Consider the following 14,353-nt stretch of genomic DNA (forward strand, 5'->3'; position numbering starts at 1 on the left):
CCTCCTCGACTGGATGACCCCTCCACTGAACCTTCACAGAAGCGATGTTCTTTGACCTCAACTTTCGAACGTGCCTGTCCAAAATGGCCACAGGCTCCTCAACATAAGATAGATCCTTGTCCAACTAGACCGAGCTGAAGTCTAACACATGAGACGGATCACCGTGATACTTCCGGAGCATGGAAACATGGAATATTAGATGAACTGCAGAGAGACTAGGTGATGGTGGAAGTCTGTAAGCCACATCTCTAATCCTCTCAAGAATCTCAAAAGGCCTGATATACCTAGGGCTCAACTTGCCCTTTTTCGAACCTCATAACACCCTTCATGGGTGAAACCCGGGGCAAAACCTGCCCCCCAACCATGAATGAAACATCGCGAACCTTCTGATCCGCATAACTCTTTTGCCTGGACTGAGTTGTACGAAGTCGATACCCAATAGCCTAACCTCACCCGGATCAAACCAACCCACTGGAGACCGGCACCATCTACCATACAAAGCCTCATGCGGCGCCATCTGAATGCTCGACGGATAACTATTATTGTAGGCAAACTTTGCAAGTGGCAAGAACCGATCCCAAGCACCTCCAAAATCAATCACACACGCACGAAATATATCTTCCAATATCTGAATAGTGCGCTCGAACTATCCGTCCGTCTGAGGGTGAAATATTGTACTCAACTCCATACGAGTACCCAACTCACGCTGTATGGCTCTCTAGAATCGTGATGTAAATTGCGTACCCTAGTTAGAGATGATAGATACCGGTATGCCATGAAGTCTGACAATCTCGCGAATGTAAACCTGAGCTAGCTGCTCCGAAGAGTAAGTAGTAACCACAGGAATGAAATGAGCCGACTATATCAATCTATCCACAATCACCCAAACTACATCAAACTTCCTCTGAGTCCGTGGGAGCCCAACAATGAAATCCATAGTGATCCGCTCCTATTTCCAATCTGGAATCTCTAACTTCTGAAGCAATCCACCCGGTAGCTGATGCTCATACTTCACCTGCTAATAATTTAGGCAACAAGCTACATATTCCACTATGTCCTTTTTCATCCGCCTCCACCAATAGTGTTGGCTCAAGTCTTGATACATCTTCGCGGCACCTGGATGAATGGAATACCGCGAACTGTGAGCCTCCTGGAGAATCAACTCATGCAAACCATCTACATTAGGCACACATAGCCTGCCTTGCATCCGTAATGCACCGTCATCTCCAATAGTGACTTCATTGGCATCACTGTGCTGAACTGTGTCCTTAAGGACAAGCAAATGGGGGTCATCATACTGACTCTCTCTGATACGGTCATAAAAAGAAGACTGAGAAACCACACAAGCCAAAATTCTGCTCGGCTCGAAAATATCCAATCTAACAAACTTGTTGGCCAAGGCCTGAATATCCAAGGCTAAAGGCCTCTCTGCTACTGGTAGATATGCTAAACTTCCCAAACTCTCCGCCTTGCGACTCAAGGCATCGGCCACCACATTGGCCTTCCCGGGATGATAGAGAATGGTGATGTCATAATCCTTAAGCAACTCCAACCACCTCTGTTGCCGCAAGTTAAGATCATTTTGTTTAAATAGATGTTGTAGACTCCGGTGATCGGTGAAAACCTCACAAGGAACACCATACAAATAGTTCTTCCAGATCTTCAAGGCATGAACAATAGCTGCTAACTCAAGGTCAAAGACCAAATAATTCTTCTCATGTACCTTCAGTTGTCTAGACGCGTAGGCAATCACCCTACCATCCTCCATCAACACCGCGTAGAGACCAATGTTCGACGCATCACAATACACCATATAGGACCCCGATCTAGTAGGAAAGACTAATATTGGGGTTGTAGTCAAAGCAGTCTTGAGCTTTTGAAAGCTCTCTTCACAATCCTCGGTCCACCTGAAAAGAGCACCTTTTTGGGTAAATCTGGTCATAGGTGATGCAATAGATGAGAAATCCTCTACAAATTGACAGTAATACCCCGCTAAGCCAGAAAAACTCCGGATCTCCGTAGCTGAAGATGGTCTAAGCCAACTCTACACTACTTCAATCTTCTTCAGGTCTACCTTGATCCCCTTACTCGATACTACATGACCCAAAATGCCACTAAGTCTAGCCAGAATTCACACTTCGAAAATTTTGCATATAACTTCTTTTCTCTCAAGGTCTGAAGTACAGTCCTCAGGTGCTGCTCATGATCCTCTCGACTCCGGGAGTATACCAGAATGTCCTCAATAAACACAATGACGAAAGAGTCAATATAGGGCTGAAACACATTGTTCATCAAGTGCATGAATGCTGTTGGGGAATTGGTCAGCCCTGTAGACATCAAAATTTTAACGGATCAAGCTAAATCTTAAATTCAAGATACTACAAGACTCTTGAAATCCTAGGAGTCTACTAGAGTTTCTTGGAGGTTACTCTACCCTAAACCCTAACGCACACCTATATAAAAGGATACATATTCCCTTGAAGAGGGGTCTAGAAAATCCCATAAACTCTTGGGATATTCACAAAGAGATTAAAATATGGCCGGATACTTCTTAACAATCAAATAGTTCAAGAAGTTGGAGATTAAATACATCCCAAGAGGTCTGCATCATCCTACATTCGAGAAATATGCTGCTTCAGTCCTTGAATCGCAAAGATAATCAAGAGAGAAGAATCAAGGGAGAAACAAAATTGTACTCACTGTTGATTAGTAAAAATATTTTTCTCTTATTTTTTGATTGTAATTTATTTTTCATAATGATGAAAATTTGTTGCAAACAAATTAGCACGCCCGGTGGGACCAGGTCTGCCCTTCATCTCTTCCTCCTGTGAATTGAAAACTCCAAGTTTCAAAATTATTTGTTGCGATGATCAAGTACTTCAAGTCTCGTCTTCAAGTTTTGGCAAGCCTACACCCCGACAAACGTTGAAGTATGGAGTCTATTAGGGTTTTTTGGAGGTTACACTACCCTAAACCCTAAAGCACACCTATATAACGGGATACATATTCCCTTGAAGAGGAGTCTCGAAAATCCCATAAACTCTTGGGATATTCACAAAGAGATCAAAATATGGCTGGATACTTCTTGACAATCAAATAGTTCAAGAAGCTGGAGATCAAATACATCCCAGGAGGTCTGCATCATCCTACATTCGAGAAATATACTGTTTCAGCCCTTGAGTCGCGGAGATAATCAGGAGAGAAGAATCAAGGGAGAAACACATTCAAAACAAAATCTCTAATTTTCCTCCTAAATAATAAGGAAAATGTAGTTAGAATGGTAGGAAAATTATTTACATAATTGTACATATATTATTATAATTTTAAGAAATTAAGTTTTTATACATTCAACATGTATAGATTTAGATGATAAATTATGAGTTATACATAAGTTTCCAAAATGAGTGTTACGAAAAATAGCTTTGAACTCTAAAAATCCAAAATATCTTCATGAGTTCATCACAAGCACAATACACTAATACAGATAAAGATATTAAAGTGCAAAGGAAAAATTAACACTTTTTGGCACCAAAATTATAGTTGTAACTCCAAAAGGCTAGTAGTACTACAAGTCTGCATACCAAACTTTGTGCTGTGACATAATTGTAACGTACATAATAAATTTAGCTAAGGAAGAAAAGGAATCAAATAGTAACGTCAACCTCAATACCAGATTCTTAGCATTCTAGGAGGAAGAGTGATCCTGTTCTTGTGATATGCACCAATGGCTCTTTAATCCCAGGTAGAGGTTGGCAAAATAGTTAAAAGAAAATAGTTATACACCCATATTATCCATCAGAAAATGGGTTGGATAATGAACATTTTAAAAATGGGTTGAATATGGATAAAAAATATATTATCCACTTAGAAAATGGATAACCAATGAATAACTAATGGGTTTAACTTTTACATTTCTAAAGCCTCAAATTGGGGTCTACTCAAGGTTGAGAGACAAGGAATTTTCCCAAGAGTGATTATATTCAATAAACCATGGATAATATGGATAACCATATTATTCGCTGGATAACCCATTTTTTATCCGTATTAAATATGGATCGGGTCGGATAATTTATTCATTTTTTGAATTACTCATTTTCGACCCGCTCATATCCAACCCGACCCGGCCATTTGCCCCTCCTAATCCCAGGCTTGGTCGGCTTCATTGTTGCATATACTATCTTTCTAGGAGTGAAAGAAGACCAAAACCTAACCTCTCTTTTATGAAGACTAATGCCCTTATCGTCTTAAGTTCTCTTTCCAAGGTAACCACAAAACCTCTCTTTCATAACTGATTCTAATTAAATGGGAGAAAGACACTTAAGTTCTGAGAATTGTAACTTAAAGTTTATTAAAAACTTAAAGGGAATTGAATGTAAGAAATGGGATTGGGAACAAGGAAAAAGGGTGAAGAATTTGGGAAAATAGATCGTCCACAAGTTCTCTAAACTGTTGTGTATGAGCTCTAACGTCAAAAGATATTTGTCTCTACATTCTTCACTATGTATTGGCATTTAATTGATGAATGAATCTGCTCTTGTATCAATTAATCAAATGAATATAGTCTATTAGTTATTGATAAAACTCCTCAAATTCTTCTGAATGTTGTTAATATACAGGTCAATGAAGGAGCAATTATATTTATATGTCAAAAGGGTATTATAATCAATAGTTATATGTCAAAGGTTATTAGAGTCCCTCAGTATTTAAAGGATAACTTAGTAAATTAACTTTGAAGTTGGGGTGCTCCCACTTTTAGTATAGTATGATGATGATATGATTTGTTAGAATAGATAACATGACATACGTATATAATCATATGAAAATGTAGTAGATAAGAACTTGACATACAAAAACGACCCAAGAATAAAAATCTAACTACCAAGAATGAACAAGGATAAAAGGGCAGCTCTAACAAGAGTTACAAAAGGATATATCAAACCAACCCTACAAGAGCAACATTGGAGAACATCAAAAGCTGCTCCATTTATTCTTCTATAACATAGACAATTGCCCTACGAAGACTCAATTTTGCTACCAATTTGAACCGCTAATAGCAACCAATCTTGAAGCATCAAATTGCTAGTACAGAAATTGTCTAAAGTAGATTGTTAGTTGGAGGCCCTCCGGACCGATTATCGGCCGTGTAGCCAGTTGGTCCTGTTCCAGCAGCATTGACTTGGCCAAGATGGTTGGCATGATCAAGACCATAAGAGTCTCCAGTACTGGAATTGTCAATGTTGGTCAAGTTGGCTGCTCCATAAGGGTCCGAGGCTCCTGGTTCATGCTTTGGCTCATGTTGTGCAATCTTCTCTGCAGCTTTGTTCACATGCAGATCCATCGCTGCTTCTGCCTCTCTTGCCAATCTTACCTCATGCGCTACTTCCACTCTTATCTTTGCCACTTCCTTCTCAGCCTATTAACATTTGAAAACAGATTTAAATTATATACCTTGACAATATAAGAATTTTCACGCTCTTACTATGATTTAAGTAGTAATGTACTTGTAACATATCTAATATTATTTCAGGTTATTGGTCAATATTAATCGTAAACAAGGGTGTATCTAAGTCTTAGGATATAGGTTCACGTGAACCCATGCTTTTCTCCCTAAACCATGCATAACAATGTTATATTTCTTCAAAATTAATTAAATGTGCGTGCACCCATGCTCAAAGATTCCGGTGGTGCAATATTTATTGGGTAAACCTCTACAAGTAAAATTAGCGGTTCAAACACCTACTCCGGACGGTCTTGTTTTCGAAATGGAGTATAGGTATATATATGAAAATAAGTAAAATTTCAAAAAGTATAATTTTGAACCTATAACTTCAAAAGTGTAGTGGGTTTAGGGTAATAGACTAAAGTTAAACCCATCAAATGTGAATTCTAGATCCATCTCTTTACAATAGTGCACCACCCATTCTCCTGAAATCTTGGATCTGCCTCTGAATTTGTAAAGAATTATCTGTAACTACTCTTTAAATGATCTGATCCCTTTAAATATTCATTCTTTAACAGAGATTGAAACATTCTGTATATATTTATGTAATTCTTACTTTTTCCTCCTCCTTGGCTTCGGATTTGGCCTTGCGCATGGCGCTCATATCATTGAACTTTTCTTTGATAGCCTGCATTTTCTTGCTTCTAAACACTTCACAAAGAACTCAGATAGATAATATTTGAAGAGATTTTGATTTTAGACTAAAAACCTTTATTTGTGAGCTACTATTTATAGGTTTAATTGTAACTATAATTAGCTAGTCTATGGTTACAAACTATTCTTCCTATTCCGTTAAAAGAGATCTTGTTTTTCTCAAGACAATGGTGAGAAAGCACAACACGTGTCAATGACCAAGACTCTTTATATAATTATGTTTGTGGGACTTTGCTTCTACTTGAACGGGTCTTGTCTTAAACTAGTGGTAGTGCACCTTTTTTCCTCTTATAGTAACTTTTATGTCCCATTATCTCCTCTTTTTGGTTAAGATCATGAGAGTTTGACGTAATTAGCAATAAGCTTAAATTTTATACACTCCATTGATTATGTAATAGTCTTATACATTTAGATAATAAAAAGTCAAATGAGATTAACTACTGTTTAACCTGAACATGGGTTGATAATCTTCTTCTTCTTTTTTTCCGGCGAAATCAAGAAACTTCATTAAATATTATTAAAGAAAATTTAACTAACTTATGACAAATATTATATTTCCTATTTATATACACAAAAGCCACATCCTTAATTTAGGTAATACTCCTTCCGTTCACTTTTACTTGTCCAATATATTAAAAATAAATTTTCATTTTTACTTCTTCACTTTCGCATATCAAGAGAAAAATAATTTATTTTTTCTGTTTTGCTCTTAGCATTAATTATTCATTCCAAATCATTTTTTAAATTCATTAAGGCTATACACCAATTAATATAGATATCATGATAAATTATACATTTTATTTATTATTTCTTTAGGGACATGCAAAGTCAATAGTAAACAAGTTAAAGTGAACGGAGAAAGATGTCAAATATCTTCGCAATATGTGCGTATTCAAATCTCGTGAAGAAACTATTCTTCTATTAAGCATTGATTGAACCAATTATATAGCTTCTCTCAAGTCCCAACCACGCTTCACAAATCACAACAATTTGAATCGATTTTCGAATTGCCAATACTTCAGCTATATAACAGCTTTTCCAATAAGATGAATCGGACCACCGTGGGCATGAAACACAGCATTAGAGTCAAATCACTTAAATAATTACACTAAGCTTATGATTAATTGTTTCACCGTCGTTAATAAATTTAGGTTCAGTATTACAAATTTCTCTCCTACATATTGACAACAATAATAAGTGATATTTCATTACGTAGCGTTCAAAAGAATAAGCCAATCATTAAATTCATAAGGATACTTTATGAAGTATAGATGGTTAATGGTTATATATACTTTGTTCGTGTTACTAGTACGTTAGTATGCTGTTAGTGTTGAATGATTATAAATAGCTAGAAACTTGTAAGAGTAAGTGTGATGGAGACATTAGCATACTATATTTGATGTTCTTCTTGGCAACTAATATATGTGAAAAAATCATGCCAATTTTAGTTATTAATATGCGGCCCGATTTTGCTCGAAAGTTGCTTGCTAGTTTTCACCGTATTGAGGTTCAAGTACATCCTTATTTGAAGCTTAACATCTCTTTGTAGAAATTACACTGACCTTCTTGATTTCTACTTTATAGTAGTTTTTTGATGATAGGAGGAAAAAACACAAATAAAAAGCACTCTCCAACTTAATTTGTTCCAACATATTATGAGAAAACAGAAAAAAGAATCGTGTATATTATATTACACAAGGGTAAAATTCATAAATTCATTAAACCCAAAAAATAAACTTGAAGGGCGAAAAACAATAACAATAATTTTTGTTACTCTTTACAAACAATGTAATAAAAGAAACAAAAAAGTTGACATAATCTGAAAAATTAGAAGATTGTCGAAGTATTTAAAAGATTAACGAACATCAACTTATTTGATTGAGGCATAATAATCATTATTGTCAAAATATAATCTCCTCCCTCTACACTTTAATATAATGGTGTCAGACATGTTGGAGTCACAACTTGTGCTTTTGACTTTCTTCATGATCCAAAGGGACAAGAACATAAAACACCAAACCTAAGGCAAAACCACCTATGAGACTTCTAAGGAATCGATAGATAATAGTAGTAGTAATATTTACATGGTCCTCCGAACCAATTATTTGTATAGACATATTGAAAAGTTCTATGTACGAAAAGCTGCTATAAAAATTATGGAAAAGGTTCAATAATATCCTTAAACTATTGAAAATAGCTCACTTCTGTCCTCCGTTAGCAAACTGGGCCAACAAAATCCCCCACGTTAATTTTCTGGGCCAATAATGCCTTCATTCTAATAGCTGCTCACATAAGCCTTCCCAGTGGCATTAATTAGCTGACATGGCAATCCACATAAGCGGATCCATATAAGCCTGCTCCAATAACCCATTAAACCGTAAAATAAAACCCTATTATCAATCCATACAGGGATTAAAAAATGGAAAAGGTCTGTAAAAAACTCCAAACCCCATTTTAAACCTAGTTCTTCCAACAAAGGCGATTTGAGACTTGAGGGGATAATACCATCGAGCAAGGGTTAACAACACAAATTGAAGAACATCTGAAGCTATTTAGGTAATTTCTCTTTCCATTTATTGGGTCTCTGACTCGAACAAAGGGATTGTGAGCACCTAATTTTTTACCGTGCTTGAATATTTCCCGCTCCCATATTTCGAGGCATGCCCCCACTCCACTATCATTTGTCCCCCATGCTTGTCCCCCTCATACTTTGCTCCCTACTCTACTCTCCATTGTCCCACATGCTTTGTCCCCCATGCTTGTCCCCCACACACAACCCCTCACATATCCCCATTTTCTTTCTTCACGTGAAGGGGGAAAAAGATGACAAGATATACCATCTTCTTCCCTCTATTAATTCCGGCAAGAGAGACATCTGCAAAGAGGAACCCAAAAGGCTCTAAGAGTAGGAGAAAAACCAGCTACCTTCCACTTCTTCTTCTTCCTCAACACATATTCATCTTCTCCCTAAACATTACCTCCATTAAACCACCCTCCAAAGAGCCCATATTTCAGCCATGAAAGTCAGTCCATAAAACTCCTTTAATCAATTGAAAATCAGTTGCAACATGTGCAAAAACGCAGGAGCAGTTCGGCTGTAAAATTAGTTCAAATTCCAGCCCGAAACCACCCCCAAAACAGCCCCAAATTCCAGCCTAATACACCACCTGAAAAACCTTAAACCAACGTAAAAAAAAATCAACTCAAAATCATCGACTTTCAGACCTCGTCGTATTTCGCTGTGGCTTGTTCTTCAACCCCAAACACGAGAGTAGAGCACATCGACGTACGTTCCCAACGAGTTCAAGTCGAGTTTGTTCACAGCCGTCGAGTTCGCCAGTTTAAGGTTCTGATTGATAGCTCATCCATGGTTTGTTGCTTTCCTTTGGAGATTCATTTTTATTGTATGCAACGGAGAAAGAGAATGCAATAATAAAGGTCTAGTTTTACTCTTTATACTTTGAATCTAATAGTATTATTCCACATTCTTTTATACTCTGTTATTAATGTACTTCATGTTGTTGATTTATTTAATGATTCGAAACTGCAGCATCTGTAGAGTTTAGTCACCAATAGCATGCTTAGAATATTTGTTTGAAAATGATATGAATGTTTATTGTTTAAATCCTGATGCATCTTAGTTTTTTTTTATCTTATTGGTTCTCACGTTTTAGATTTATGTTCTTCTTCAATTCAAAGATAGAATAATAAGACCTGGGTCAAAAGTAATAGTTGGACCATTATTTGTTAACTTACTTAATTAGTTGAATAAGAAGTTGTAATAATAAAGTGTTATTAGTTGTGTACACGTACTCGTGATATGATTTTGGCACAATAAATAAAATGAATTCACACACGCGATTTGTTTCAAAGATAATTTTATATTTTAATAATAAAAGCGGACATAGATAAAATATGGAAACCAATAAATCATAGTTTGTCCGAAATTAATTCAAGCCAATTTTAGTCAATAAAGCGACCGTGCGAGAACCACGGGACTCGGGGAATGCCTTACACCTTTTTCCCGGTCAACAGAATTTCTTACCCGGACTTTGTTTTGCAGACCAATAATAAAAGAGTCAAACCTTCCTTTGACTAGGGATTCAAATAAAAGGTGACTTGGAACACCCGAAAATCAATTCCAAGTGGCGACTCTGAACAATAAGATAATCCCTATTTCAAATTGTCACTTTAATTGGAAAAACTCTTTAACCCACAACAATCCAATAATGCACACATTATCTTTTGAGGGTAGTAAAAGGGGTGTGACAGCTCTGACGACTCTGCTGGGGACTTCAAGAATTCGAGCTTGTACATTGACTTTATTTGGCTTTATTAATTTTTGTATATATTATGATTTACTTGGGCCTAATATGTTACTTGTCGAGTTTTTACCATTTTGATATTGTTGAACTGTACATATAAATTGTATCTTCTCTCGCATCCCTCTGAGTCTTCTGATAATTAGTTATGTTGTGTTTGCCAACCAGCATCACAAAATTTCTGTCTTGAGATAAAGCCAGTTAGCCTACCAGCTTCTGGTGAAGGATTTAGTCACACGTGTTTAGGCAGGAGAGCCGTTAGCTAGCCAATGCTGTTCTACTACTGGTGACGCTTGACGCTCCTCGGCTCGGGTTGTCCGCCCGGGTAAGCCAGGTCTAGATACCATCTCCTTTAGGATTTACAAACTTAGAAGAACAAGCCACAAGCAATGAATATCCCTAGTAGGCTACGCTTTATTTGCATCATGTGCATTTGACTTAGCAGCGCTCGACTCATGGGCCGAGTTCTGTTTTGGGACAGGTACCTTGTTGAAACCATTATATCATGTTATGTGCTACTTGTTGCATTATTTGGGAGGCTTGCATGTCGACCGACTTTAGCATATATCGGTTGAACGAAGAGAGAAAAAATGATGTGGTTTAGGGCATACGGTTCTTAAAGATTAATTTTCATATAAAAAAAATAAGAAGTACATAGTCAATTTTAACCGAACTACGCGGGTCTGATTCTCATCGGATGTGAGATACGTAGGCAAACCTCATCGGTTCCGACCCCCAATTTTCAAAAAATTCAAAAAATATATTTTTCTTTAATTCCTTCTTTAGAAGTCTTTCTTTGAGACGTCAAATCCAAAATTTCAAAAATAATTTTTTTCCTTTTAAAAAAAAGGGTCTTTCTCCCAAAATTCAAAAAAAAAAAAATCAAAATCCAAAAAAAATATTTTTTGTCTTTTTAAATTTACAAAAATAAAATAAAAATTCAAAATACTTTCTTTCTTTTTAAAAAAAAAAAAAGAAAGTATTTCTTTCGAAGATTAAAAAAAAAGGCAAAAAGAAAATCTGTCTTTAAAAGTTTTCTTTCAAAAAAAAAAAATTCCAAAAAATAAAATCCGAAATATTTTTCCTTGTTAGCAGCTTTTATGGGATTATTTGTATACGAGTAAAAAAAGAGTTAGTTTATTTTACTTTATTCTTGATTTTCCTGAACTACGTAATGATCTGATTCATGCGGCGTCATGATACGTAAGCAATCCCTATCGGATTCGATCAAAGCCATAAACAAATTGAAAAAAAAAATTCAAAAAAACATTGAAAAAAAGAAAGAAAGAGAAAGAGTGACAAAAAATAATAGAGAAAAACAAAGAGCGAAAAACAACAAAAAGAGAAAAAAATCAAGATATGAAAAAAAAATCAAAAAAAAAGGAAGAAAAAAAAAGAAGAAGAAGAGAGAGAGCCTCCCGAGATGGATTACCCCTATTGGTGAATCATACTCGATCTTGTTCCAAAAGCTAGTCAGGCTAGGTCTACTGTGGCCAGTAGCCCCGAACCGGCCAAACCCTGAGTCCCATTCGCACCAGGCTAATGCTAGATGTGAATACCACTCTGGAGCAGTCAGACATAATACAGAAGACTGTTAGACTCTTAAGAGAATAGTGGAAGACCTCATCAATGTCAAGGAAATAGTGCTTAGGGATGAAGAGGCCCCTAATATGATGAACAATTCTCTGCCTACTCACACCAATGGGCTAGTAATCGAAATGATCTGTGAAGATGAGGAATTTGATCTGGCACTGAAGGCCATTGCAGCCATTGAAGAGACAGAAGAGAAACCTAAAAACGGGCGCCAAACCTGAAAAGTTCTTTGTCATATGGGAGTCTCGGTAGCCGGTCTTGCTATCTTTTCTGCGTCCGAATTATTTCAGGATCTAATCCGAATATTTTTACTTCACTGCTTTGCTTTCTGATGTAAACCCTTCTATCTTAAAAACTTTTTGAAAAAAAAAATCAAATGAAATTAATATTTTATTGTCGGGGAATGTTTCTTTTCTTAATCTTGTCACTTTTCTTATTCTCTTTTTAGTTCTGTTAATGCAGATTTTAATGACATGACATGCTTGCGGACTTCATGCCCAGATCCTAAAACGTTGTCAGACCCTGAAATAATGGATCAAGAAACAAAATATTTTGAAGACAAGGCTTGTAAGAAAATAAATAGAAAATTGGAACGAATTGAGATTCCCTCTCTTCGGATCATTGTTGAAGCCGGGATTGAGGATAAAGATTGGGTCAAGAACCGATTGAAATAATTGGCACTGATGGATGAAAAATGATTGGCCGCAATTTGCCACGGGCAGTTGTGCCAACAAAAAATGGTCCGTGTCTACAACAAGAAAGTGCAGCCCAATAAATTTAAAATAGGACAACTCATTCTGAGACGTATCCTCCCAACTCATGAAGAAGCTAAAGGAAAATTGGCTCCAAATTGGAAAGGTACATACATTGTAATGAGAGTACTGTAAAAGAGAGCGTTGTACCTGGGAAGCAACGAAGAAAGTATCCCTGAAACAACTGTCAATGCGGATGCAGTCAAAAGGTACTATGTTTGACCCTCTATATAGCATTAATGTTCTCTGATTGGGATGATGAAGGCTTTCATTCTCGCTATCCAAATAACATCAACCCTTTGCTAACCCTTTTGAGCCGATTACCTTTCTTTGATTACCCTCTTTGGAACCTGAAGATGTTATTTTAAAAAAAAAAACAAATAAAAAGAAGGAAAAAAATGAAAAAAATAATAATAAAAAAAAAATCAAACAAGTTCATGTTAATCGAACTACGTTCGACTTGATTCCGAAAGGATACGTAGGCAGCCTCTCTCCGGGGTTCAGTCACACCAAAATAAAAATCTACATTCCCCCAAAAGTTGAAACTGGGGCAGGTGTTATAATGGTTCGGCGATGGTTTCGCCTGAGAGGTTCCAAAGTTGTAATTCAGTCTAAATCCTTTTTACCCAAATCCTTTTCAAGTCCTTCCGATCAATCAACGAGAATGTTCAAGAATGGGAGGATACAATCACTTGGATCTGATGCCACCAAAATGAGAGAATAAAATGAGAGAGTCTTATTGGTGAAAACCCTCACGGGCACCATAGGGCGATGACGAGCAAAGAAAATGAAAATGAGAGAGTCTTGTTAGTGAAAACCCGCAAAGGGCACTATAAGGCGATGGTGAGAAGAGAATTGAGAGAGTTTAGCTGGTGAAAACTCGCAAAGGGCACTACTGATCGAAAAGAGGATCTTCACAGCCATTGGTATTGATAATCCTGGGCAAGGTTTCTAGGTTTCGAGGCAAAAGTTGTGATGAATTTCTAAGAGTCGGACGGTTTACACAGATCAGACATCAAGTCCAAAAGGCATGTCATGTTCATTGAAGTCCGCATATACTCCAGATAAGTCATTCTTTCCTTCCCCGAAAGGGATACCTCTTGTCTAAATTCATTGTCTATTCCATTGTTTGTTTTTCTTCGAATCCATTTTGGTCTAACTCTGTTCCAAAACTAAGGCAAAGAAGGGATAGCAAGACTGATTTACAGGGCTTTCGTTTGATACAAGCTAATATGCAAAAAAGGCACCAAGACTCGGCAGCGACATCAAGTCGACCCAGACTGGCCATGGCGGTTGATGCTTAGAAATCAAAAACTCTTGTAAAGAGGAAATCAAATTGAAAGTGCCTACAAGGCAAAATGAAGTTGAATAGGTTAAGTCCCAAGTGGCTAACCGTTTTAGCAAAGTTTGAAAAGCTAAAGGTTCCCCAATTCTCAGAAATTGAAAGTTTCGGAGGAAAGAAGTCGAAAGTGAAATTCCACAAAGGCAAAACAAAGTTGAAAAGGTTAAGTCCCACGCGACCAACCGTCATG

General features: G+C 36.9%; 1 protein-coding gene across 1 annotated transcript; it reads right to left on the bottom strand.

Moving 5' to 3' along the window:
• Window positions 1–4,777: 4,777 nt before the first annotated feature.
• Window positions 4,778–6,214, bottom strand: LOC104113682 (uncharacterized). Its single transcript, XM_009623922.4, has 2 exons — window positions 6,057–6,214; window positions 4,778–5,413 (listed from the first exon to the last, which is right to left on the bottom strand). Exons 1-2 carry the CDS (start codon window positions 6,132–6,134, stop codon window positions 5,096–5,098), a joined length of 396 nt encoding a protein of 131 aa, XP_009622217.1. The 5' UTR covers window positions 6,135–6,214; the 3' UTR covers window positions 4,778–5,095.
• Between the last annotated feature and the right edge of the window lie 8,139 nt (window positions 6,215–14,353).

This window comes from Nicotiana tomentosiformis, chromosome 1 (genome assembly GCF_000390325.3).
Source record: "Nicotiana tomentosiformis chromosome 1, ASM39032v3, whole genome shotgun sequence".
NCBI lineage: Eukaryota > Viridiplantae > Streptophyta > Magnoliopsida > Solanales > Solanaceae > Nicotiana > Nicotiana tomentosiformis.

Coding starts and splice junctions, on each gene's coding strand:
- LOC104113682 (XM_009623922.4), bottom strand. CDS start 6,134: ATGCAGGCTATCAAAGAAAAGTTCAATGATATGAGCGCCATGCGCAAG. Junction 5,414..6,056: donor AAGCCAAGGAGGAGGAAAAA/GTAAGAATTACA, acceptor AAATGTTAATAG/GCTGAGAAGGAAGTGGCAAA.